At 41.4% G+C, this 27,756-nt stretch overlaps 1 protein-coding gene across 1 annotated transcript in view; it reads left to right on the forward strand.

Moving 5' to 3' along the window:
• The first annotated feature begins 7,587 nt into the window (after positions 1-7,587).
• The window catches only part of LOC120461294 (basement membrane-specific heparan sulfate proteoglycan core protein), a 182,836-nt gene continuing 162,667 nt past the window's right edge, over positions 7,588-27,756 (forward strand). Inside the window, exons 1-2 of the mRNA XM_089131319.1 lie at positions 7,588-7,710; positions 12,011-12,070. Of these exons, the coding sequence (XP_088987445.1) occupies positions 7,683-7,710; positions 12,011-12,070 (88 nt within the window). The 5' untranslated portion in view covers positions 7,588-7,682. The remainder of the gene's footprint in view (positions 7,711-12,010; positions 12,071-27,756) is intronic.

Below are 27,756 nucleotides of genomic sequence, written 5' to 3' on the forward strand. Positions count from 1 at the left end.
TATATATATATATATATATATATGCATATCTGACGGGATAAATAATATAGTTGTGAGTTCAAGAAATCCTGCAACAATGGGATTGCACTTCCTATAGGATACGCGGGTGGCGCTATAGGCTAACGTTCGCAGTCGCACGCACGATCTGCAGCAGAGTAAGAGAGAACTGCTGTGGGTGCGTCGGTTTCCTGTAAGCTCCGCACTAAAAGTGGAAAACTGTATAATTTAATCTTAAATGATTTATGATTATTTGATGGATTGTTCATAAGAGACACAGATTAGCTTGTAAGAGTGTTTTCCGTCTGTATTTATGAGTGTTTTGAGTGTTTTATGTCTGCGATTTTTAACTGCGTCATATTTGCCATGTGCTTTCTAACCAGGTGGAGCTGTGAACCTAACGATTCGCCATTTTCTCTCTTAATGCTCTGTGTGCAGGTAAATGTTTTATTTTATAGTTTTTTGTAATTTTACTTTTCATAAAGTTGTATTTTCTGTGTTGTTGGGAATTATTTGGGATAAACTGTGTTTTATAATGTATGTAATTCATGGTTTCACTGAATCTATCAGATGTTATTTTCTGAAACGAAATAGAGTTATATAAGGATGATATAAGTGTTATACGATCACAAAACCAGAAAAAGGTTAACAGTATGTATGTAATTGACTGGAGAGTTAATTACATTTCATTATTATTTTATTTTTGTTTATTGTTTTTGATACAAATGTACTGTGAACAAGAAATGTTCATAATGATATTGAGTAGAGCAGAGTAAGAGAGAACTGCTGTGGGTGGAGCTGTGAACCTAACGATTCGCCATTTTCTCTCTCTTAATGCTCTGTGTGCAGGAAATAAAGCTTTTCATCCACATTTTGAGTTCCTGTGTTGATTAAGAGTGGGGCAGATCAGTAACAAGAATCCAAAAGTCACACACAGATAGATAAAAATGGAGGCTGCACAGAAGACATGCTGCACATCTGTGGTGTAGGAGCATGTCCATTTGGAAACCCCAAATAAAGTAAAATATTGTGATTGGCAGCTATACCCTACTGCAATAAATCATCCAGGATGCTCCATTTGAGGAGCACTCATCCTGCCATTCTGCAGAGGACAGCATTCCCCCTGTTCCTCGGCCTGCTACTGACACTGCTGCATCTAAGCAAGGTATGCATTGTGTGAAATAATTATAATTGAAATATAATATCAAAATGTTGGGGCACTGTTTAGAAAGTTCATAGGCCTGTGTCAACCTCCCAATCACAACTACCAATAAAGTTAAAAACAGCTTATATGTTGTCAACATAATATAATATTTTGTGAATATACATTTTATAGGTCTACATATGAGAAATTATCAGTAACAAAAAAAGTCCTTCGACAGCGGAGAAATTAATATTTTTGAATAAAAATCTATAAATAAGTGAGACATTGTGGCTTGATTTATTTTATTAATGTTATTATTTTTTATGACCTAAATAACATTATGCACAGAGAGGAGCACAGTTACAAGCTTCACACATTAGAAAAATACAATAATAAAAAAAAAACAATTTTTAATGTCTTCTTGTCAATGTGGTTTCAGATCAACACCTGTATGTGACCACTACGTCTCACCGCTGAGACGGGTGTCGGACTATTTCGACGAAGCCTCGACACAATATGGCACATTTGCTTCAACTGTTTCATTGTTTCACGAAGCCTCAATCTGCCACCACTAGACATGATGATGATTACACCAGAGGGCTGTCGACATGACTTTTAAAATAAAGGATGCCAGCACCCTATTGGCTGAAGACTGAACTTTCTGCTATTGACACCACACACGTAATGTATATAGTTTACGTTTTAATTTACTTTAATTTATTTTACTTTGTAATGTTTTATATTTATGTTCCTTTTTAACACAGAATGCTTTGAATTACCATTGTGTATATACTTTGCTATAGAAATAAACTAACTTTTCATTAATTTATTCTACATTACAGGCTACTAATATTATTAATAATGATGTGTGACTAAAATCTAAACAAACCAAGCTTACAGCAGAAAAGTTTCATAGATTACTGGAACAAACATTTTAACATCTATGCAGACAGATACTTCAGATTTCATCAATAAAATATTCTCATTTTAATATCAGTATTAACATAGAAATGTATTTGCTCAGTAACATAAACAACACATTATTATGGTGTCATGGCAACATTTCAGAAAGCCAATGATGATCAGTTATAGTCAGACCCCATCGGTCTGGGGCCGCTCACAAACCAAGAGTTCACTAATGGGTCCAACACACAATAATCCGCAGGCAGAATACTTCATGTATTAAATTATTAATACATACACAATAAATAGTTAAATAACTTTTTAAAGTAAATTAGAATGTTTTCTGTCCCTAAACAGAGACTAAATAGTGAGTTTGAGTCTCTTGTTTAACTGTTTTCTGCAGGTTTTAGCTCTGCTGAAGCTGTTGGTTCCTCATCACAAGTGGTTTTACACGTCCGAGGCCTGTTGTGTTGTCACTTTGCTGTTTGTTTTGTTTCCAGGACATTGTGACCACATGTTTAACGTACAGTAACTACAGTTTGGGGTCAGTATCTTCATCATCTCCTGTATATCCACCTCCTATATAGATATTTCAACACTTTCTCCAGTACAAGCCTACATGTAGACCATAATTTATCCAAATATTTTCATTTTTATTTTAAAGTCTGTTTAAATGTTATTTAATATATATTTATGTTTGTGTATTCAGATGTCTCATGCATGATGCATTCATCTGGAATGGCACCAGTTTTGAGCAGCTTTAGATGTATAGAGATATTTATGACTCAGTTCAAAATGACGCCTCTTTTTTTCAGTCACTGCCAACGAGTCGATATGATTTCAACTCTTCTTCCGCTGTGGTATATGAGTTTTACCAATTTAACCAACTTTATCTTTGTGTTTTCTGCACTGATAACTCGAGGGTTTGTACCACTTAATACATATATTCTTGTCAGAATGTGACTCTGAAACCGCTCCATAGGGCTTTGATTATGAGGCGTGTCTTAACCGAACCAGGAAAAAATAAAAACTCTGCACTCAATTGGATAGTCGGTAAACCTACAACCAATCAGAGCAACGCAGTAAGTCAACTACTTTGCATATAGTTGTCAACTACAGAACTTATTTATTTTAGAAGTTAAATAACGAGTATTGCTTCTTTTACTTACTCCTCCATGAGTGCGACCAAAGAAGAAACCACAACGACTACAGGCTTTTCATTACATCCCATCTTCTTAAAGGGTTAGTTCACCCAAAAATGAAAATTAAGTCATTAATTACTCACCCCCATGCTGTACCAACCCCGTAAGACCTTCGTTCATCTTCGGGACACAAATTAAGATATTTTTGATTGAATCTGAGAGCTGGATCAGTCCTACATAGACTGCCTAAGGGACTGGCTCTTGACGGCCCAGAAAGTCATTAAAAAAAAGGTTTAAATATTCCATGTGCCTACAGTGGTTCAATTATAAGTTTATCAAGCGACGAGACTACTTTTTGTGCGAAAAAAACATAAATAACGACTTTATTCGACTATTCCATTACTTCCTTATGGGCACATGCGCGAGAACTGAGACGAGGACGTTCTCCTTCGACTACTTCTTGTTACCGGCTGCTCACCGCTTAGGAGTTTTACCGCCCCCTACCGTATAAGATGATGTCCTGATATAGCTGGAAGAGCAAAACTTTCTGTTTACAAGCAGAGTAAGATGCGCGCTGTACATACGCTTTTCAATTAGGGTATTTTCCGCAATATAAGGTGCACTTAAAAGCCTTTAATCTTCTCAAAAAACGACAGTGTTCCTTATAATCCGGAGCGCCTTATATATGGATCATCATTTTATATGGTAGGTGGCGGTAAAACTCCTAAGCGGTGAGCAGCCGGTAACAAAAAGTAGTCGAAGGAGAACGTTTTTCATTTTTGGGTGAACTAACCCTTTAACGACCGTCAGAGCCAGCTGATAAGTTACACTTTTCCCGAATCATGTAGGAAGGACGGCAAAAATATCTTTCCGATCGTCAAATGCCTTGATTGCAGTTTTCTGTTTGTCTATTAAAATGAATGCGCAGTCGATTTATTTCGCAACAGACGCGACAGCGGAATCTATACATCTCTCTGAGGGAAACCAGTTTGATAACGTGATGATTACGTCTTTGCAGATCATCTGTCCATCATCGTATAAAGCCCGCCCTGGCTATTTGATTGGCCTGAACACTTCTTTCCTGATCATAATTACTTCTCAATGGATCGAGTCCAGACCGAACTTCCCGACCAAAAAATGTTGTGGGCGGGGTTCTGTCTGGCATCCAGGCTAACATGAGCTTGCTGTTCATCTGAATATCGTGTGTTTGTGTGTGTGTTGACTTAAAGGGACACTTCACCCATTTGCATTAAGCCTTGTATCTTTAGAAACCCCGTCATATTTTTGAATGGTCATGGTTTATCCCCTTATTTTCCCTTGAGATGGGAGAAATAAGGATTCAAGTGTTATACTTCCTGCTTTTTATGACGTAAAAATCGTCATTTTGCGTCATAATAAGCAGGAAGTCACATTTAATTAAGAAGTGTAGAGACTACAAACATTAGCTCATTATTATTCAAGGGTGTGGGACCCACTCACCCTACAGGCCTATTACAGATCAGAGGGTGGGACTTCACTTGCAGATACTGAATCAATATCCGCCATCTTGTTTGGAAGCTAAGCTAACAAGCGCTGTGGAGATAGGAAGTCATGACAATTCTGTATATTCTTAGGTTTCCAGAAATCTTTTTTTTTTTTTTTTTTGTAGGACCAATCAGCGAATAGAGGGAGTGGCTGAGAGCGATGACGTTGATGTAGTTTGAGTTATGGCAGCAGAGAAAGACGTGAGAAAAGCTATTCGGTCCGTTGTTGGAAAACTGCCGAATATACAGAATTTAAAGCTGGAGCAAGAACAATGTTTGCTAAGTTTTGTTGGTGGCCATGATGTTGTGGCCCTCCTCCCCATGGGGTTCGGGAAAAGTTTGATTTTCCAGCTCACTCCGCTAGTGGTGAATGAGTTAGCTAAGGCGAACGATGGGAATGCAAAGCTGATAGTTGTTGTCGTCTCCCCTCTTGTTGCATTAACGGAGGACCAAGTGAAGGATGCTGGACGGTTGGGAGTTTGTGCTGGGCAGCTCGGTGTGCACGATGACCGTGACATTTTGGACGGACGCTTTAGCCTGGTGTTCGTAAGCCCCGAGTCCTGGTTTTAGATGTCGATGGTTAACTTTTTTTAATAAAAAAGCCCTAAATGTCATAAATAAAAAAGTACAAACAAATACTTTGAAGACCATAATTGATTAAGGTAATTAAGAAACAATAAGACGTAATATGACAAATAGTAGTTTTAAAGTTTTATTAAGCTTGGTTTGCCTTGGTTTGTTTGTTAAAATATTTTCCTCTTTGGTGCTTCTTTTAGCTATCCTGACTACTCCGACTACGTTCTTATTGCATTTCATAAAGTTGAAGTTGCCTGTTTTGTTTCCTGAATCCATTTTTTTTGTCACTCTTTAGTGGTTTAAGTTTTAGTAATTCCTTTTGGTTCATATTTACTAAGTGATATATGCATTATCTAATTTCCCAAAGCCTATCTCGACGTCTCCTTTCGAGCTCCTGCTTAAAACCCTCTAAATCGCCATGTCCTCTACTGTTAACCACCTCACTGGCTATATATATTTCTACAGATGTGTTTAATGACTAAAAAATAATGATAACAACATTGACAGCCCTTTGTATTATATAGATGGCCTTAATGTTCACAAAGCGAGGTCTGCAGTCGTTTCTCTCTGATGGTGTGGTTTAGAGGTGTACCTTGTAGCGGAAGTCAAAGCATTTGTTTCTAAAATAGACGCTCTTGTAAAGTGGGACTACATTTTCGGAGGCCATTGGTGGTTGAAAATGAAAATACAGAGTCACAGCAAATCACCCCATTGACAGAGGCTTCATTCAGCTCATCATTGAAGATGTATTGCTAACGTTAAATTGTTTGAGATTGTGGAGAGAATATCACAGAGAGTGTTTTTAGTTTAAGAGGCCTAATAATAGAGTTGATCTCATAGTTGTGGTTTGACTTCTGCTTTGTTTCTGTCCTGTGGGTTTAAATATCAGAGAACACAATCAACACCGCCTACAAATGAAAGTGAATCCTGTCACACAAAGTGACTCAGATAAAGAGATTTTGATTCAGGTCGGATGGACTGATGATCGGCCACAACAATCACACTGGACTTGAAATGTAGACAAATCACTGCAAGTCTTCTGTGTGAAATATGATGATGCGTATAATGACAGCAAAGGGGTAGTAGATTTTTATCTGATAATGTTACAGAAATAACGGCTGACAAATTGGATAACTTGTTAATTATATAAATCTTCCTGTTATTGCAGCAATATTTCAAATGCATCCACTTTTTAGCAACAAGCTATCGGTAGCGTTATTTGCCTTTGCAGATCAGTGCTGGTCACACAGAGGTGAAAGGTGTTCGACTCGACAGCTCCTTTCTCCCTGATTTCAGACACTCTTTCTTCTGCTTTCAAGATGAGGCTTTTGGTCTCTGAAATGACTGTAATTACAATGGCTTGTTATCATTGGGGTCAGACACAGGTTTAATCTAACACGTTCACTAAATACAGCTTTATACAGAATAGCATTTCTATAAATTCTCAAACATTGCGATCTGCTTGCGATGTGATTAGCTTGATGCTAATTGACCTATGGCTAAGCCACGCCCTCAAACGCGATGAGCCAATCACAGTGCGCAGCTAACCCAATACACTCGGACATTCTCTGCTTCCACGTCCATTGAAATGCATTGCAGTTAGTCAGTTTTCATTCATTTTTTCTTGTCATTTAAAGTTTAAAATGGTCAAACTGTGTGCATGGGGTACATGCAACTCCGACACCCAAGGCTGGGCGATGGTGTGTATTTTTTACTCTTTCCCAAGCCACATCTCAACCGAGATAACTAAGTGTCTGCTCTGGATTAAGTTATGTGGTAGACCACACCACCAACTAAACGTGGATAAATTAAACAAAGATGTCTACATTTGTTCAACAACGCATTTGAACATTTTAAAAAAAAATCTAATGTAACATTAAGCTAACATTAGCCTAACATTAGAAAACGTTAACATTAGCTTCTAGCTGCATTGTGCATTATGTCACTTAGCTTCATTAACGTGTAAATAACTGAGATAACAAATGTTAACAATGTTGTGCTGAAATTTAATGTAAATACTGTAGCACCAAACGCTGATGCGGTTTATCGGTGTGTGTGCGTCACACTCGCTCTGTGTGTGAGGGCCTTGACAGCCGTAGTCCTATAGTTGTCACGTGGTGATTTCACTCTGTATTCACTGCCTAGTGTGTGGCTGTGTGAAGTATGAATTGTGAAGTGAGAACAATAACTGGAAAAACTTTTTCAAGTTCTTGATGATCAGATCTGAAACAACTCGCATACACCAAAACACAAGCTAATATCTCCGAATGGATCTGTCTTTTTTCTCTTTTTCATGTGTGTAGAGTTTTGACTCCTCCTCCCTCCTTTCTTCTTGAAGTGTGAAAGTACTGTTTAAACACAGGAAGTGTTTTTATTAGTGTCTATTAATGTGTCAGTATGGGCTCCAGTGCACTGCCGCTCATCTGTGAGTATTTGATCATATTCTTTACTCTTTACTATTTATTATTCAATGTATTCAGCGAAGATGTGATAATATACATAATTGACTCTATAATTGAGTAGAGTCTATGAGTTCACAGCCTGCCTGTTTTCTTCATTGTGATGATATGTTGTGTGTTGATCAGACAAACAGTTTGATGATGTATTTATCTCTGTGATAATGCTTGTGAAAGATGGAGGCAATGTGCGCATGCATTTTTGCTTATTTTTATTTGTAATGTTTTTTTTTCGATTTCAAGTAGTTCAGCTAAGTCATGGGCCATATTCACCAAAACATGTAAGGGTTAATGCCCGACGAGGTGTCCATTGTCAGGTTTTAATGGACGGCGGCGAGGCGTAAACCGGCCGACGCGCAGCGGAGGACGGTTGCCTCCGCCGAAGTCCATTAAAACCTGACAATGGACACCTCGGAGGGCATTAACCCGCTTATACCATGGTCACTTGCCAAATAAAACATTAGTTTATATTTTAATTAGGCTAAATCTAGTTTTTACAAATAATAACTTCCTTGCCTTGCCTGCCTGACTGTTTATTTAGCAACCGGAGATATATAGTCCGCTTAGCTCGTATCCCTTCAGGTTCACAAATTCATTTTTTTTTTCATGAAACACAAAGGTAGGCATAGTTTTTTTTTTTTTATTACTCATAAAACAATTAATCAAACAACAATAAAAAAAACAATTAGCTCTGATCTCCAGCGATTTGCGCTTAACGTTATAGAGGGCAATAAATTAATCAGATCAAAGAGAGGGTAATTTGCCTCAGGCTCCTTAGGCTTGAAACGCTGTAACGTTCAGCCTTCTCCTGCCTTGGTTGTCTGGACAGCTGCGTAAAACTCCCGCAGGGTCTCATTCAGGGGTGCGTTTCCCGAAAGCATCGTTATCCAACTATGGTCGCAAGTTACGTCGTTACCAATAGAGTTCAATAGAGCAGCGGTGTAATTTTCTCCGTTTTATTTACATTTTTTCTTTCTTCAGCAGCATACCAGTCGTCAAAGTTGCCATATTCTCCATAAATGTTAAAAGAAATAGCACGAAGTCGCTCATTGTATTAGGCTATAATATCTAACGTTAGATGATAGAGCATGTGAGTGCCTGTTGCTATGGTTACTCACAGCCGTTGTAGGCAGCGCATTTATTTATTAATTTCGAATGGTAAACAGGCAGTTTCACCAGAACTACTTTACTAGGTGTCCTCTATCACTTTTTAACGGACACCCTGCAGCCAATCAGAATCGAGTATTCACCCAGACCATGGTGTAAGCAACAATAAACAGTCCAAAGGTCAAACACAGGAATCAAACTAGAAAAAAAAAAAAAAAAACGCTCAGAAATTATATCCTGGAAAGTCAAGACTATGCACTGGTGTGGTGCGTAGAAGTGGTTTGTGTGTGTGTGTGTGAATGAGATGAAGGTGTGTGTAATCAGCGCAGTGCAGGTGTGTTTGGTGTATTCAGTCCAGGGAGGTGCATGATGGGAAATGGGGTGCAAGTCAACCCAGGAAGCGCATGAACAACCTAAATGATCTCAGATCATAGGAGCCGATCCTGTGGAGCCTCGAGTCCCCGGCAAAAACACAAGATATTCTCCATTCATTCTGTCTAGAATCACATTTCCATCCTTCCACAACACAGGAAGTTCCTGAGGTTTGCCTTCGGGGCCGAGGCGCACCATTACAAGGTTCATCCGTTCGGTCTAGTTTATCTCGCCGCACTTTCACAAAGTGCATGAAAGAGCAGATGGCGATTCGGCATCGAGATGTCGTCCTCGCGCATATCAGAAGGTTGGGGTTGAGGCTGAACGCAAAGAAAAGTGTACCATCTCCTTCTCAGAAGACCACTTTTCTAGGCGTCGTTTGGGATTCGGTCACGATGCGGGCAAAAATAACAACAATCTGACCATTTGTTTTCAGACGACAACTATCCTGATTAATGTCGACTTACCTTCCTATCTATCCATATGTGCAGACTTGCTTAGACTTTATGTTCTCTTAGCCAATCAGAAGTGTCCAACATGTCTGTACTGATGTCATGCTTGCCCTTGGAAATGGTGTAACTGGTGTGAGATTTTGTGTACGGTGGAGTCTCTGGCCTACGACCTCCTCGTGAGACTTTGAAGCCTGGCTTTACCGATGAAACTGGAAACTCTTCTTCAGTAAATGTTTATCTATTTGATATAATCTCATGACTCCTGGGGCCTGTACCATGGTTAGGGGTATGATTCTCGCTTCGGGTGCGAGAGGTCCCGGGTTCAGATCCCGGACGAGCCCCCATTTGTTACTGCCGACTCGTGGCCGCAACAATATAGGAAACCAACACGAGCGATCAACATAACCAACGTAGTTTATTGAATAAAACTAGGAGTTTCACAAAGTGCAATAAAGGCTGTTAAGCCATTAGGAGTCTTCCGAAATGCCGACAGTCGTCCAAATCCAGCTGTCACCAAGAGCACAAGAGACGAACAGTGGATGATGTCATTTCCCCGTATGCGCCTTCTCTCCGTGCATGACACCGGAACCTATATCTCCACCTCCTAATTTGAATCAGATGTTCCTCATCTCCACCACGACCTACCAAACAAAAAATAAAAACAAAACAAAAAACACCCCCCCCCATAACAGTGGTGGCTAGCCCGATATGTTTCAGTTTAGTTTTTGGCAACCCTGGGTTTTAGGCACCATGAAAGTGGTTTGGCTTTTAGCAGTGTTCATCGCCATAGTAACTTACACACCATGGCTAACCTGGTCCAGGGCAGGTTATGTTCCAGGTAAGAGGTTGCAAACCGAACTTGGACCAATCAGCTGTGAGCAAAGTGACAAATGACATGTATGACACGATAAAGTCACTCAACAGCAAATAATTTTAAAAGACAAATTCATGGCTTTTAGTGAATAAATTTGTATGATTTAGAAATTATTTCTGTAATTATATCCTAAAACAATCTAATTTAAGTTCATCAATTATTATTACGCAGATTTTAAATGAATATATATATATATATATATATATATATAAAGGCAATATAAATACGCTTTAGAATCAATAAATGAAGCTATAAAATGACAACATGTGATACCTTTATCAACATAAACTAACTTCCCAATTTTTTCTTGCCCTGATATACAGTAGCGAGACTTTCTTTTAGTTGTCCTCTTTCATAGACAGCTAATTTTTTTCTTGCTGTGTAAATTTGTTTAAATTCTTAATATTTTAATACTTTATTTAATACGTGAATTGCGCTGCTTCTCTCGCGAGAAATTAATTTAAATGAGTTTTGAATGAGTTTCACTCTTTCTCAGCATGTGATGAGAAAGACTGAAGAGGCGATAGAGCCTTCAGTGGCTGCCCCAAACTTGTGGAACAACCTGCCACTACAGATCAGAACTGCCCCAACTCTTGAACGTTTTAAATCACTGTTAAAAACACACTTCTTTTCTCTGGCATTTCCTCCCAGTTAAGTTTGTCATCTTTCCTGGTCAATTTTTTAATTTAATTTAATATATCATAAACTGTCTATTATAATGTTTTATTGTTGTAGTTTTACTGTGTGCCTTGTTGTATTTTATATCTGTGAAGCACCTTGGTCAGCCTTGGTTGTTTTAAGTGTGCTATACAAATAAAATTGATATTGATATTGATATATTGATTGGCTGTTCGCTACTGATGTCACACCTAAACTCCTAAACTAAGGATCAATGCCAGAGTTGACAGAGAAAGTGGATGATCAGCATTATGGCACCAACAAAGCCTGGTTGGATTGGTTTGGTTTTGTCAACTCGAAACTAGTCCTGCAACCCTGAGTTTGTTCAACTACCATCATGGTACAGGCCCCAGGTCTTCTTTCATCATATCTGGTCCTGGGTCTATAAGCTGTTACCCCATTAACAGTTTTGAACTTTATTCAACAATTTCTTCTCTTGCACGTAAGTCTCCTCAGCTGTTGGTGTAGTGTAAACAGTGCAGCGCTTCCGGGTTCGACGTCAGAACGCCAGCTCATTATTGGCTAACTCTTTCTGGCTATGTGGGGTCAGAAGCTCTCAAATTTCAGCAAAAATATATTAATATGTCTTCCGAAGATGAAGTTGATTTTTGAGGGAACTAACCCTTTAAATGCTAGAGAATAATCCATCAGTTCTCAAATGAATGAATATCAGAACAGAAAAACACTTTCAGTTCATGTAGAATAAACTCTAGACATGTTTCAGTGTGTGATTTACATCGTGTTGAATGAATGGAAAAGCTTCATCTGTGTTTCTTCTGCTTTTAGTGCTGATGTCCCTCCTTCTCTCTGGACGCACTGAAGATGAGATGGGTGATGATGCTGAAGGTACTGTATATGCATTATTACAATAACTCTGGGGACACACTTAATGACTAGCTGAAATAATCTAAGACTGAACTAAACACACTTACAGATTTTAAACACTGACTGAAAGTAACTTCAGTCTCGGACGCAGCCCGTTTGGGCATGATCAGTCATGAGTATACACTCTAAAAAATGCTGGGTTGTTTTAACCCAACTTTGGGTCAAATATGGACTAACCCAGCCGTTGGGTTAAATTTTTACATTACATTTTTAACCCAAAATTTCAGGTTTGTCCATATTTGACCCAAAATTGGGTTAAAACAACCCAGCATTTTTTAGAGTGTAAAATTACATTCATAATTGGCCTTACATTTAAGTGTGTCCCCGGATTACATTGTATTTACAGTATTTAACCAATGTGGACTGTGTTTTTTTTATGTTTATTGTCTACATGGATCAGATCAGGACCCATATTTTGTCTCTTTGCTGATGTTTATTGCTAATATTGCAGTCACACATTTCCACACGGCATCATTCTTGTAGTTCCTCGTGCTGCTGAAACTGCTGTCTTGCAGTTGTATAGTTTAGTGCAAACACAATCTTGCCGTTCAGTCAGACAATGATTTCCAAAGATCAAAATTATTGACTCTCTGTCATTAAGATCGTGTGCACCAATGCTAAGCTTTTATTCATTTAGTGTGGTTGAATCTTGCTGACTGTAAACAGCCTCATCTACCGGCCAGGGGTGCGTTTCCCAAAACCATAGTTGCTAACCTGTTGTAAATATATTTACTCTATAAGTTTGAATTCATTTTCAATCTTATGATATGAAATTTCTGGTAACACTTTAAAATAATGGTCCGTAGTTAACAACTAGCTATGCAGGAAGTAATAGGTACTACTGCATTAACACCGAACTTAATACTATTAACTAATATGGAAGCAATATTAACTAAGCAGTAAGTAATAGGTAATTTAGTACAAAGGTAGTTCCTTGGTAGGTATTTGATTATTACTAAAGAAATATATCCTCATTGAGAACTACTAATTAATAACCAATTAATTACTAATCACAAAAGTAACATATCTAAAAAGTGAACAATTGTGGGGGTTTTATACTCTTAACATGATCATAACATTTCAGAAGCATGTGCCTCAAATGGGTTCTTTGTGGAAACAAGTTTATGAATATTACATCCCCCCAAATACATTAGCTAGGTGGAGATTGTGACCACTACTCTTGCCAGGATGGACGCATGTTCTCTGTTTATTTAAAACTTAAACACAAAATAATACTAATAATGACAGTTTTTAAAAATAAACCTTATATAATTAAGAAGTGATGCTGACACTCTGATGATTGGATTAGTTCACTATTATGAGCTCTATTGAATGTCAGTCACATACAGTATATCTCAGACTCCAAAGACCTATAACTTTATGTTACAGTAGCTGCCTGAGGTGCCACATTAGTGCCTCACAGAATCTGTACAGTATGTGTCAAATATAAAATTAAATAACTAACTACAAGCGTTACCTTGTGTAAACATTGCGGGATGACAAGGTAACGCTTGTAGTTAGTTAGGAGTTAACATGTTTTTCACTTTAAAATAATGGGCCACATCAGTTCCTGCGGGATGACAAGGTAACGCTTAAGTAGTTATTGAGGAGTTAACATGTTTTTCACAAATGAAACAAGTTATTTAATTTTATATTTGACACATACTGTACAGGTTCTGTGAGGCACTAATATTCTAACAAACACTGTAATCTGGAAGATGTGGTTTTGCGCTTATCGTAACATAAATGCAGCCAATTTCTTATTAAAGATACAAATTGTTTTTGACAAGTGAACATCAATGTTTATTTTCATGTCCTAAAGAGAAGTCCTCCTCAGGCAGCTACTGTAACATAAAGTTATAGGTTTTTGGAGTCTGAGCTACAGTATATGTGACTGACATTCAATAGAGCTCATAATAGTGAACTAATCCAAACATGAGAGTGTCAGCATCACTTCCTAATTATTTAAGGTTTATTTTAAAATTTTTATATTAGGATTATTTTATGTTTAAGTTTTAAATAAACAGAGAACATGCGTCCATCCTGGCAAGAGTAGTGGTCACAATCTCCACCTAGCTAATGTATTTGGGGGGATATACGCCTGTGAAGAGACGACTCAACGCCTGCGATATGTTATGGCGCCGTTTTATTCATAAACAATATTTATATTTAATATTTATATTTAAACAATATGAATGTAAGCCAGAGGAGAACTGGCCCCCGACTTGAGCCTGGGTTCTCCCAAGGTTTTTTCTCCATCCAATCTGATGGAGTTTTGGTTCCTTGCCACTGTCGCCTTGCTTTTGGCTTGCTTTGAGCTTGCTCAGTTGGGATTATTTAGTGTTTAGCAATGTTGTTGATCCTGTGTTGTGCTACTTTCATGTAATCAGTGTGAAGCTGCTTTGATACAATCTGTATTGTGAAAAGCGCTATATAAATAAATGTGACTTGACTTGACTTGACTTATATAAACTTCATAAACTGGTTTCCACAAAGAACCCATTTGAGGCACATGCTTCTGAAATGTTATGATCATGTTAAGAGTATAAAACCCCCACAATTGTTCACTTTTTAGACATGTTACTTTTGTGATTTAATAATTAATTGGTTATTAATTCTTAGTTCACAAGTAGTTCTCAATGAGGATATATTTACAACAACAGCAGATTACAGTTTCACAGCTGATGTGTCTCTCAGTGGTAAATACAGTTGTAGAGGACAGAGATCAGACTCACACACAGACTTCAGTGATGGAGTTACACTGACTGTATCAGGTGAGTCTTCATATTCACTTCTGTTTAATCATCATTTAATATCCATATTTCAACACTTATGATCTTCTGTATCAGCCACGTCTGTTCTTATAAGCAATTCACTTTTATTCATGATTGTCTGCAGATTAAGTGGCTTGTGTGTGTGTTGCAAATTTGTATCAGTAAACTTTTGTAACATCATGTAAATTGTGACTTTCCAGTGTTAAAGACGTCTCCATCTTTGAGATTTACTTTAGTCACTGTTAGTTTGGTTACAGGAGATATTTAATAATAGAAAAGATGAGATTTGTCCGAGAGAATGACGTGACTTACAGACACTGATGTGAAATGAGTTGATGAAGTCTTCAGATATTCTGATGAAGTTGATTCAGACTCAGTATCTCCTCATATGAGCTTTAGTTGGAGATCTTCATCTCTCCTTCAGGAGCTTCATTCTGCTTTCTGTGGCGAGTCAGAGCCTCAAAACAACTGACATGATAAAACTAATGACAGAACAGCAACAAAACACAACTAATACTATTAAAATATGAGACAAAATCATCATGACTAATCATTTTAGTCTGCCTGAATCAGCTTCAACATCAATATTAGAATATAATATTAGAGACGATTCCTCCTGATGTCAGTAATATGTAAATGTCAGCGGAGTGAAACTTGATCACTTCTAGTGTGAAACGGCAGCGGGACGTCAAGAATAATCCTGTGTTCAGAAGATACATGAAGGACACATGGAGTCCCGTCTCAAACAATATTAAAGATGTGGGAACGGAAGGCTTTACTTTCATTGTTATCCTCAATTTACTTTTAAGACTAAACTTCATTTCCATGTAGAGCTGGAGGAAGAATGTAATACAGTATATAATGTTTGAGCAGAGATTATTCTGGGTTTATTCTGACTCTGATGAACGCAGGAGCTTTAATGCACTTTGTCACTGTTGCTGCAATAACACTTCATCATTGAGATCTTCAACATCCTCGAAACATTTATAAAATATAATTCTGTTACATTGCACTGAAAGAGATGTTTGAGTCAGTTTGTGTTTCTGTGTTTCTTCTCAGGTTTACCCACATCTACAGTGACTGTGACACCAGCCGGTCCTGTATTCACTGGAGAAACAGTCAATCTGAAGTGTGTGATAAACTCTGATCACAGTGACTGGAGATATGAGTGGTATAAAGGCAGTGTAAAGTTACAGACGTCTGATCGTTACACTGTAAACAGAGACACTGTCACTATCAGAGGAGCTACTGAGTCTGATCAGGGTTGGTACGAGTGTAAAGGACAGAGAGATGGAAGACCAAACTCATCAACATCAAGCTCTGCTGTTTCTCTCTCTGTGAAGGGTGAGTTCAACATCATAAACTCTCTCTGATACAGTATATATAACTGAGACACTGTTCAGACTGAACTACTGTCTTATTAAATTCAGTAAACAGGGCCTATAATTAACACTCATCATAAGCCAAATGTGAGTAAAAATCAGCGAGTGTGTGAACGGTGTCAGTCGGCCAGTTTCTACACAAAGTGAACAACAGCGAATGACACTCAGTACAGTTGACGTGTCAGCGCTTCATCATCACGAAAGTTTCTGCCTTTCCAATGTAAATATTCAAGAGCTGGAAGTGAAACAGCGAAAGGGAATTCGTAACTTGTGTGTGTGGTCCGTCCGTGTATCTTTTGGTCATTTGATTTCCTGTTTGGAATGGAATAACGAGAAATGAAAACCAGCTTGTTTATTTGTTTCTTTGTTGAGTTTAAAAAAAAGAAAAAATTGATTTTGGCTTGATTTTTCATTTTCCGTTTGTGGTTTACAAATCGGTTTATGGGTTCGATATTTCATTTACGCTGAAACGCCCCTTTCATCTGATTGGTCAAACCGTTCCGCCTTCAGTACGAGCTTTTCTTTCTGTCCGGCAGAATAAGAGTCACGAGTGCGGCATTGACAAATGCACTTTAATAAAATAATGTCTGAAACCACCACTCACTGTTAACTACGCATAATATTTGAAGCAGAAATATGTTGCTGGTCACGTAACTCCAGGAATGTGAGCCACATACGCCTACATATGACAGATTATTTTAGCATGATGTATTTCGCATTGATAAATACTGTGCAAATAGTTCAGTGTTTTGGATAAAAGGGAAATGGAAATAAAAATACAATACTAAACGTAACAGTACCATTATAAAATATGTCCGTAACATGAGATGTCTGTAGACGACCTTCGCAGTGTTTCCTCTAGGATTTTTCCAAGCTGTGGGGGCAGGCCCATTTCCCCGGTGGGGGGGCCTTGTCTCCCCAAAGTATTATAATCGATCATGCGCATCCCGTGTGCAGAATGATGCACTTGAAGCAACACCAAGTCACAGCAAGCAATGCTTCACATTGAAAAGAACATAGCGAAGGGATTATATCTATAATATGCTTAGTAGGGCTGGACGATTTGGGGAAAATGTCATATTGCCATTGCAATTACTGAGGTCAATATTGCAATTGTGATGTGCGATTCCGATATAATAAAATGGTTTCATGAGTCCAACTTGCTTGGTTCTAAAGTAAAATGCACACACAGATTAGTGATCATTCTGTGTATTAATGTTTATTTCTCAACTCAAACTACAGACAACAACTAAATGATTGATAACACCTATAATGATCAATAAACCATCAACCAAACCATCATTACAGTGAAAGCTATCAACTTTTTTTAAAAAAATTATTAGGCTAAAAAAAAAAATGTAACAAATTTTAAATTAAGTGAACTTCAAACAATCCCCACATAAACCCATAATAAAAACCATATTTACCTGTGCCCTTCCTGTCTTAACAGGTAGGATACAGAAATTGAATAAAGTTATCAAACAGTATGTGCTGCATGAATTATAAATTATATATAGAATAATCCTTATTAAAGCTACAAAAGTTCTTTAGTCAAGATCAGTGAGTAATTTTCTAATTTCCCTTTATTCTTTTAACTTGACTGACAGAACGCTTTATTCGCTGCTGGCCCTTTAAGAGCACCCGTTGCCGAGACGCGGATCTCACATGCGCCTCATAGCACAACTCCTTTTCTTACGTTATGAAGATACTCGACAAAACGACATTTTGGCATAATTATGTGTGTTATTGTTCGTTCAAGCTCGAAAGAGAACTGTAATCTGGCACGCGTCAGTGCATGCGCATTATGGCGCGCGTCTTTCTGCGAGTCTCATTTAGGGCATTCACAGGCAGCTTTTCAGTTCTTGTCGTGCAAAATGCGAAAAGGCATTTGCACGAATAAGAACAGGATCGTGTAACACTAGTCAAAGGATGACAAAAAAGAAGAGATGCTGCGTTAATAGCCCTAATTTGTTTATTTCATATAAAATCGCGGCATTTTGCGTTATATAATTGCATAGGTTTGAGATCGCTATTACGATTGCGATATGATTAATCGTGCAGCACTAATGCTTAGTGTATTCTATATGCAACAGTTTTTTGAGCCTTTTCTTTTAACAGTTTTAAATTTCAGTGCGCATGAAGAACAATAGCACTCTCTCGACTCCATGCTGTAATCTTACATAAAGGGAATGTGAAAGGTATGGGCAATAAACTCCACTCCAGCAAGATAAAGTCATTTTATGAAAACCATAGACCTTTATGCTTTATCTACAAATGAAGTATAATAATGGGAATATTGACCTTGAAGAGAGTGTCGTCGTGTCGCAAACGAACGCGACGAGCTGTGTGAATTCTGAATGGAGAATGACTGAGGCGAGATGACTTTCCGTTAACTTTAACTTAGCGACTAAAATTACACATTATGCAATTTTTTTTAGAAGTCTTGGAATATAGGGTGAAAACTTGATTGTGCTTTACAATGTTTTTTATGCCTTTAGTGGGGCTTAACAAAATAACATAATACTATGCAGAATATCGGACGTCACTGAGAAGCTGCAGCCGTGGCGGGAGGATTTTAAGTGTGGCGGCCCGCCACGGGAGAATGAATGTAGAGGAAACACTGCTTCGGTTACATTAGAATTAGGGGATAACACTGTATAAAAATACTGTATAAAAATTATGTCTAAAGTTCCCGCATAAAACATGAAAACCCAACAACCCAGTGGGAATATATCCTTGTTGTGTAAAACATCTGTTCATAATCTGTTACACAATTCCAATACGAATAGCACCGGGAGATCATCAACAATCATCAGTCCAGCTAATCTCACAGTGGGATCATATTCAGAATGTCCTTCTCGTATAACACACAAATGGGCTTCCTTTGTTACATACATTTGTGCATTAATGTTTGCATTCAAACATTTCCTCAAACATTTCCAAACATGCCCCTCCTTGAACTGCCACCTTAACGTGGTGGAGGGGTTTGAGTACCCAAATGACCCTAGGAGCTATGTTGTCTGGGGCTATATGCCCCTGCTAGGGTCTCCCAAGGCAAACAGGTCCTAGGTGACGGGTCAGACTAAGAGCGGTTCAAAAACCCCTTATGAGAACAATACATTTAAGGACCGTGACGTTGCCTGGTATGGCGCAGCCGGGGCCCCACCCTGGAGCCAGGCCCGGGGTTGTGGCTCGTATGCGAGCGCCTGGTGGCCGGGCCTCTCCCCACGGGGTCCGGCCGGGCTCAGCCCGAAGGAGCGACGTGGGACCGCCTTCCCGTGGGCTCACCACCTGCAGGAGGAGCCATAAGGGGCCGGTGAAAAGAGGATCGGGCGGCAGTCGAAGGCAGGGGCCTTGCTGGCGGGGAAGGAGCCTGAGATTGTGCGTGAGGTTGAGAGGTTCTGACTAGAGATAGTCGGGATCACCTCTACGCATGGCTTGGGCTCTGGAACCTCATTCCTTTAGAGAGGATGGACTCTTCACCACTCTGGAGTTGCCCATGGTGAGAGGCGATGGGCTGGTGTGGGTTTGTTAATAGCCCCCCAGCTCAGCCGCCATGTGTTGGAGTTTACCCCGGTGAACGAGAGGGTCGTTTCCCTGCGCCTACGGGTCGGGGATAGGTCTCTCACTGTCGTGTGTGCCTATGGGCCAAATGGCAGTGCAGAGTACCCGGCCTTCTTGGGGTCTCTGGGAGGAGTGCTGGAAAGTGCTCCAACTGGGGACTCCGTCGTTCTACTGGGGGACTTCAACGCTCACGTGGGCAACGACAGTGACACCTGGAGGGGCGTGATTGGGAGAAACGGCCCCCCCGACCTGAACCCGAGTGGTGTTCAGTTATTGGACTTCTGTGCTAATTACAGTTCTCTTACGAGAGGTTCTCTCGTATTGCGTAAGCTAGCTTACGCTACGGGAAAGATTCATCTTTGCTGAGAAGTTGAAGCCAAAAAATTATTACATAATTTTGTAATCATTGTCAACGCAGTCTCTTCTGAGGCAGACCGTGAGCGGGCTAGCTAGCGGCTCATTGGTTCGCTCAGAGAGAATGCACGAACCTATGGGAGAGCGGCGCTGAGTCCGCGCCCATTGAGCGGACGGCGCTAGCTCACTGCGTCACAGCCCGCCAAAAGGGGCGTGGCTACAGTGTATAAAGGTAGCTCTCCCAGACTAGTTCGTCGATTCTTTTTCATTCAGCGAGCTACACGCATCCGCTGTCCTGGGAAGAAGCCGCCGTCGTCGAGAGGGCACCTTCTAGCGAGCTCCGGAGTCTGAAGAAGCCGGCCGTCTGCCACCTTCAGCCGCCCAGCAAGCTAGCGCCATCCGACGCGTATCCTTTTATTTCATTTCCCTAAAAGAGCCGAGCGTCTTTTTAAAGATGCCTCGAATTTCCTGCGGCTCATGCCGCTCTCCACTCGAGGAAGGAGACCGCCACCCCATCTGCGTTCTCTGTCTCGGAGTGGAACACGCAGAGCTCGCCCTCGCCAACGGAGGATGCGACCACTGCGAGGACCTGCCTCTGTCCTCCCTGCGGGCTCGACTGCAGGCGGTCAAAACCGCTCCCGCGCCGCCTCTCACTTCGCCGCGGAAAAAGAAACGCCGCTCCCAGAGGCCGCCGGAGCCCCCTGCGGATCCATGTGGGCCGCCGCCGCCGCCCACTGACCGCTCTCCCTCTCCGCCCCTGCCGGACTTACAGTTGCTGTCGAGTGGCCGCTCTGTCGCCTCCGACGACACCGCGGATGAGAAGGACTCTTGTTCGCTGCATGCTTCTGACAGCGAGGATTGGTCGTCGATCAGCTCATCGACGAGAGAGTCTGCGGGGACCCGCGCCGGCATCGAGGAGGAACTAACGCGCCTCCTTTCACAGGCCGTCAACCGCCTGGGTCTCGAGTGGTCTCCTCCCCCCGAGCAACCACCGAACCGCATGGATGGGAAGTTCCTGCACCAGCGCCCGGCCCCCGCCTGCAGCCGGGCTGCACCATTCCTGCCTGAGCTACACAACGAGCTCACGAAATCCTGGAATGCCCCTCTTTCGGCTCGTAACCGCTCCGATGTGTCCGCTTCGCTGCGCTCAGTGGACGGAGCCGCCAAGAAGGGTTATACTGCCATGCCGCCCGTCGAGGACTCGGTCGCCGCTCATCTTTGCCCGCCCTCTGCTAGATGGCGTTCTTCCCATACGCTTCCTTCAAAAGCGTGCAGAGCGACCTCCAACTTCCATGCCCGCTGTACAAATGGAACTGTACTGCGCTAATTACTTTTACGATGCTAATCGTTTCAGAGGGTCGATCACCACATTTCGGTGTCCAATGACTATGAGAGTAATGAAGATAAAGCAGTTGAACTAAATTGTACCTTTTACTCTGAATATTGTTGAACAATAAAATACACTGTGTACATATTCACCATCAAAAGGTATTCAAATGTAAAGAAAATGTACATATGAAAATAAAACGTAGGCCTACGCAAAATAATCAACAGAAATAAACAATGAATTGTTTCAACAGATTCAAGGATACAGATGACAGTTGGTCCTGTGATTAGGCAGTGAAACAAAGATTGCAACAGTCCGTGTGGTCTCTACAGTTCTTTAAAGTGTCCAAAAGGCTTTGTGACGTTGATGTTGAGATGCAGTCTCATGCCCTGAAGTATGGTAAATCCTCAGCGACGATAAATTCCAGTGTATAATCTAAGATGTTACTGAATATTTATCTCGCTGATGTATGACTCTCAAACGTGGTTCTACAATAAACAAATAATGTAATCAGCAACATAAACTGTATAGATGTGCAATTAACACGACAGAAATGCTGAAACATTACAGCTCTATATAATGGATGATCACATCTGTCACTATTAACATAATATTTCCCACAATCAGGTAACTGCACTCTCATTTAACATAAAATATAATGTAGCAGCCGTACATAAAGGCAAACAGTGAATAAGTGACCATTAAATAATAATATAAATGTAACTCACAATCTTCAATGACGCACATTCAGGAATCGTCACCATGGAAACTTCAGTGCAAAGTTTAATATCGTCCACTGCCGATCAAGAGCACAAATATCCTATTCTGCAGTTCACAAAGTGAAGGCGCTGCAGAAAGTGATGTTAATCTATCTTATTTCACTGCTTTACAGGTAAGATTGCAGGACCTAAACTTTCCCTCAGGATCCGAACCGAAGAAATATGATCTGCTTTCGCGCGAACTCAGATTAAACCACACCCCCTCATATTCAAATCAATGACCAACATGACAGCTGCACAGCCTTTATAATAAGTGAACAAAAACTGAACATGGGCTTTTTTACAGCCGCCCCCAAATTTGGTAGACAAATTTGTCTGTAGTAAAATCTACTACTGCATATCATCTGAGCCCTGCGGTAAAGCGGGTAATCTAATCAATCGAGCAACTGGTCGGGTGTAAGTATGATCTTTCACTTTAACAACAGCAGTTCTAACTCTACCATCAGAGCTAGGAATGATGGAGGAAACAGTACCCACTCGCCAGAGCGCTCTCGGTAATTGCTCATCAGCTATAAGGACTACAGTTCCAACTGTAATGTTCTCTCTCTCTTGATTCCATTTCTGACGTGTCTGTAAAGTAGGCAGAAAATCATGCACAAAATGCTTCCAGAAGTGATCACTGAGAATCTGGCTGTGTCTCCACCTCTTCCGACTGAGCAGGTCAGACTCAGGATAGACCACCTGAGGTAACGAGGAGTCAGGCCGCCCCATCAGCAATGAATTCGGAGTCACATCACTGGAGACATAACCCAAAGGCCTTCAATCTCTACTAAGACCGTCCTCAATACCTCTTCAGTGACAACCTGAGCACCCAGTGTGGTCCGTAGGGCTGTTTTCACAGACCTCACCTCTCTTTCCCAGGATCCCCCAAAGTGAGGAGCACTGGGAGGATTAAGACGGAACCTGATCTGTTCTTTGGAGAGTTGTTCTCTGAGAGTGGGTTGTATTTGACTGAAGACTTCTTCCAATTCACGACTCCCCCCTCTGAAATTGGTTCCCTGATCAGATAGAAGCTCGTATGGCTTTCCCCTACGTGAAATAAAGCGTCTAAGGGACATCAAGAATGAATCAGTGTCCATATGATCCAGTAGATCGAGGTGAACCGCTCGAGTGGTGAGACATTTATAGAGGATACCCCACCTTTTCTCTGTACGACGGCCTACTTTAATTGTAAAGGGACCAAAGCAATCAACCCCAGTGGAATAAAAGGGAGGTTTGAATAACCTAAGGCTGGAAGGTGGAATGTCTGCCATCCTTGGAATTTCTGGTCGACCCCTCCACTTCTGGCACTCAGGGCAGCTACGCTGATGTTTCTTAACTGCCTCTCTCCCTCTTAGAATCCAAAACTTTCGCCGTAGCTCGGCAAACACCCGTCCAGGTCCAGGGTGAAGTAGTTTGGCGTCATAGTGCTTAATAAGGAGTTTCACCACTGGGTGAGTCGGGGATAAAACCACAGGATGTAGAACTTCTTTGGCCAGGCTGTCACATCTTCTAAGTCTACCACCCACTCTAATCAGATTGGAATCTTTGTCATACTCAGGTGTAAGTCCTACCAGCCGACTGCTGGTTGAGAGAGTCTTTCCTTCCTTAAGCGAGGCAAATTCTTCAGGGAAGTCTTGCATTTGACAATGCCTCAGAAGAGTCAATTCTGCATCATGAAATCCATCTGCATCTGGTGGTTCTTTACTGCCAGCCGCCCCATGCAGGGACTGCACTGTGGCTTCTAGAAGCTCTTGATAACTATTGAACTGATGGGAATCTGGAATGGCAGGTATTGCAGTCTCTTTAAGCAACCCACTGAATACAGGTTTCTTGAGCTCTTGACTATCGTCAAGGATTTGACCCTCGGGTGCCTTTGGCCAATTGCAGCTGGGTTGCATCAAGAAGGCTGGACCCTGGCTCCAGCGAGTGTCTTGAGCCAGTTGAGTCAGTGCCAAACCTCGTGTGATGTCATCAGCAGGATTATTCGAAGAATCGACATACCGCCAGGATTCTGGGTCAGACAACTCTTGTATTTCACAGACTCTAACTCCAACAAATACTTTGTACCTGCAAGAATCAGATTGCAGCCATGCGAGGACTGTGGTAGAATCTGACCAATACACAAAGTTGTGGATGTCTAAAGTCAGCTCTTTCTTCAAAACAGCACCCAGCTGTGCTCCTGTCATTGCAGCACAAAGTTCTAAGCGTGCGATTGAGAGCTGCTTCTTTGGAGCGACTCTGGATCTTGCGGCCAAAAAGGCTACCGTAATGTTGTTCTGATCGTCTTCAGTCCTCAAGTAGGCAACAGAGCCATAGGCTCTCTCAGACGCATCGCAGAATACATGAATGCTGCGACTTTTGATTGCATCCTGACTGTTGGAGCTGTAACATCTGGGCTGAGAGATCTCTGATAACTGATGGAGCTCATTCTCCCACTGTTGCCAAGCACCCAGTAATTCAGCAGGGAGGCAAGGGTCATCCCAGCCTCGTTTCTTGCCCCAGAGCAATTGCACAATGATCTTAGCCCTTGTGGTGAAAGGGATCAGATACCCAAGGGGATCGTATTGCTTTGCAAGTGTGCGATAGATCTTACGCATGGTGGTTTCACCTTCCTCTTTCTGGTATGGTTTGTATGCCAAAGTATCAGATTTGCAGTGCCATATCAGTCCGAGGGTTCGCTCTTGAGGATTGGCTGTTTCTTGGTTAATCCAGATCTCACTGCTCTTTGATTTTAGCTCAGACGGAATGTGTTTAATGACTGTAGGAACATTACTGGCCCACTGACGCAACTCGAATCCACCCTCCATTAGTTGATGCTGTAGTCTGTGTACTAGTTTCTCGGCCTGTTCTTCGGTTGGTACACTCTTTAGACAGTTGTCTACATAGAAACTGTGTTCAACAGTTTGACGCACATCATCTGTTGGTCCAAGGTAGTTCCTTACTTGCGACTGAAGGGCAAATGTAGCGCAACAGGGGCTACAAGTGGTTCCAAAGGGCAAAACTTCCCACTGATAGATTGTTGGAGGCTCAGCAGTATTGCCATTACGCCACAGAAATCTGAGGAATGGCTTGTCTTCATCAAGGAGGCGGACTTGATGAAACATGCCCCGCACATCACTGCAAACAGCTACAGGGTGTTCCCTGAAACGGAGGAGAACTCCCAACAAGCTTTCACCGAGAGTAGGCCCGGGTAAGAGATACTCATTCAGAGACTGGCCTTGGAACTCGAAGGAGCAATTGAATACGATACGATCCTTCTCATTATGATGGACCATATGATGTGGTATGTACCACGAATGAGGACTCAATTCACACTCCTTGGATGATAGCGGGGTGACATAGCCTGCCTGCAGCAACTTCTGGATTTCAGCATCATAAGTGACTGCCCTTTGTGGCTCTCTGGACAACCGTCTCTCCGTACTACATAGAAGAGCCAGGACAGCTTCCTTTGGCGCATTCAACGGGGGAAGTGACTCTTTCCAGAGTAATGGTGTAGCATATCGGTTGACTCCATCCACATTAATCCTAATGGTCTTTTCTTCCAGAATACGGAGGGCTTCTGAATCTTGACGCGAGCGTGTGACTACCTTATCTGATCGATAAGGTAAAATGTCCAGTTTCCACAGTCTTTCAACCTGGTTAAAAAGCTCAGAATCAGGTGTCACACAAGAAACAAAGAGACATTCTTGCGGCTGAAGGCGAGGACGAAAGAACCTTGATGGACCTTGCAATGTCCACCCAAGCCTTGTATGCACAGCGGCTGGTCCTCCTTTGGGTCCCAATATCACTGGCTCTACAGGTGTGATCAAATGTGGATAGTCTGAACCGATAAGCACTAATGGTTGTGCTTGGTTGATTTCGTCCAAGGGCAGATCTCTAAGATAGCGATACTTTCGCTGCAGGTCAGTAATGGGGTAAGTATGCTGAACAAGACCTAGGTCCTTGGCTGTAAAAGCTCCATGAATTTGGAATGATCTGTCTGGTTGCGAAGCTGGAGCTATAGAGAAGGACACCGAACTTCCTCGTATGGTGTGAACCTCATGCCTCACAGTACGAAGGGCTAGATCTTCAACTGTACCTTGAAGACCTAAACGTTGAGCAGCCTCATGGAGCAGAATCGTTCGCTCGGAGCCATCGTCCAGTACCGCGTAGGTCTCTAACGACTTGTCTCCATTCTGAATCACAACTCGACTCAGTTTAAGTAACACTTGCTTTCCGCTTGTGGGACGGTCCAGATACAAGGTCTGGGAAGTGGAGCTCATGGGACCTGTGCTCTCTGACTGTCTGCTGTTGTCTTTCCCACCTGAATCTGAGCTGGCATTAACATCATGGAGAACTTCAAGATGTTTCCTATCACATTTCTTGCACTTCGCTTTCAACGTACACTTTGAGGTCTGATGATTTCGGCCACATCTTCAGCATCTACGGCCAGTTTTGATCCAATTCTCAACCTGCTCCTTAGTCAAGAGCTTAAAGTTTGAGCACTGATTCATGTAATGCTGGATGGTATTGCAAAACGGACAATATTTCTTAGGCTTCTCCTGCATCCTATCTGAGAACACTGACCCTGTGTTTGAGTTATCTACTGACTCTCCCTTATGCTCTCCTCCATGCAGAACAGTAGTCAGCTTTCGAGGTGAGAAACCATGCTTCTTATCTTTGCGGGGGCCATGCTTCTCATAATCAGGGTAAGTACCGTACTGGGTTCCATCCACCTGCACTCGAACCTCATATTCAAGCCAATCAGCCAAGTCAAGCAGAGTAGGAATCGGAGTCTGAAGAGGGTTAACAAATCTCTTAAAGTTGGCTCTTAGGTCATATGGTAACTTAGCTAAGAGGCGGGATACATGAGAACCGCACTTCAACTCGGTCCAACCTGGGCTACCCAACTGATTCAACATTCCCACTAATGCCCGCACACGAAGAGCGAATCCTTTGAATGCCTTCACATCACCACTCTTTATTGTGGGTCCATCCATCAAAGTAGTGATCCGCTGCAATGCCAGCTGATGCGGTTGACCATACATGTCCGTTAGGGCTCGCATAGTGTCACTAAAGGGAGAACGACTGTGACTGTAAGAATCTGCGACAAGTAAAGCATCTTCCAATTTCAAATGATCCATTAGTATTTGAAACTTAAAAGATTCAGAAGCGTCGGCTGGCAGTACATTGTCTAAAGCGAGCTTAAGTCTGGCGAATTCCCGTGGATCATCATGAATGAAATTTGGGATTGTTGGTGTAGGTCCACGATATTGCACTGGCAGCGGGTACAAGGGACGGTTAAGATCTTGATCCAAAATTGGATATGAACGATCAGGCGGATACAGCCGTCCGTTGCTATGATAGTGTTCAGTTCTAGGATCACGTTGAAATTGAAGACTAGAACGGTCAGCTAAGGCAGTTTCTTGCAAAGTGTGCACTCGGCCCCCATAGTATGGATCCTGAAGATTTCGAATGGGCCGATACTCTGAATGCGAATGACAAG

This window comes from Pimephales promelas, chromosome 1 (genome assembly GCF_988280905.1).
Source record: "Pimephales promelas chromosome 1, fPimPro1.hap1.1, whole genome shotgun sequence".
NCBI lineage: Eukaryota > Metazoa > Chordata > Actinopteri > Cypriniformes > Leuciscidae > Pimephales > Pimephales promelas.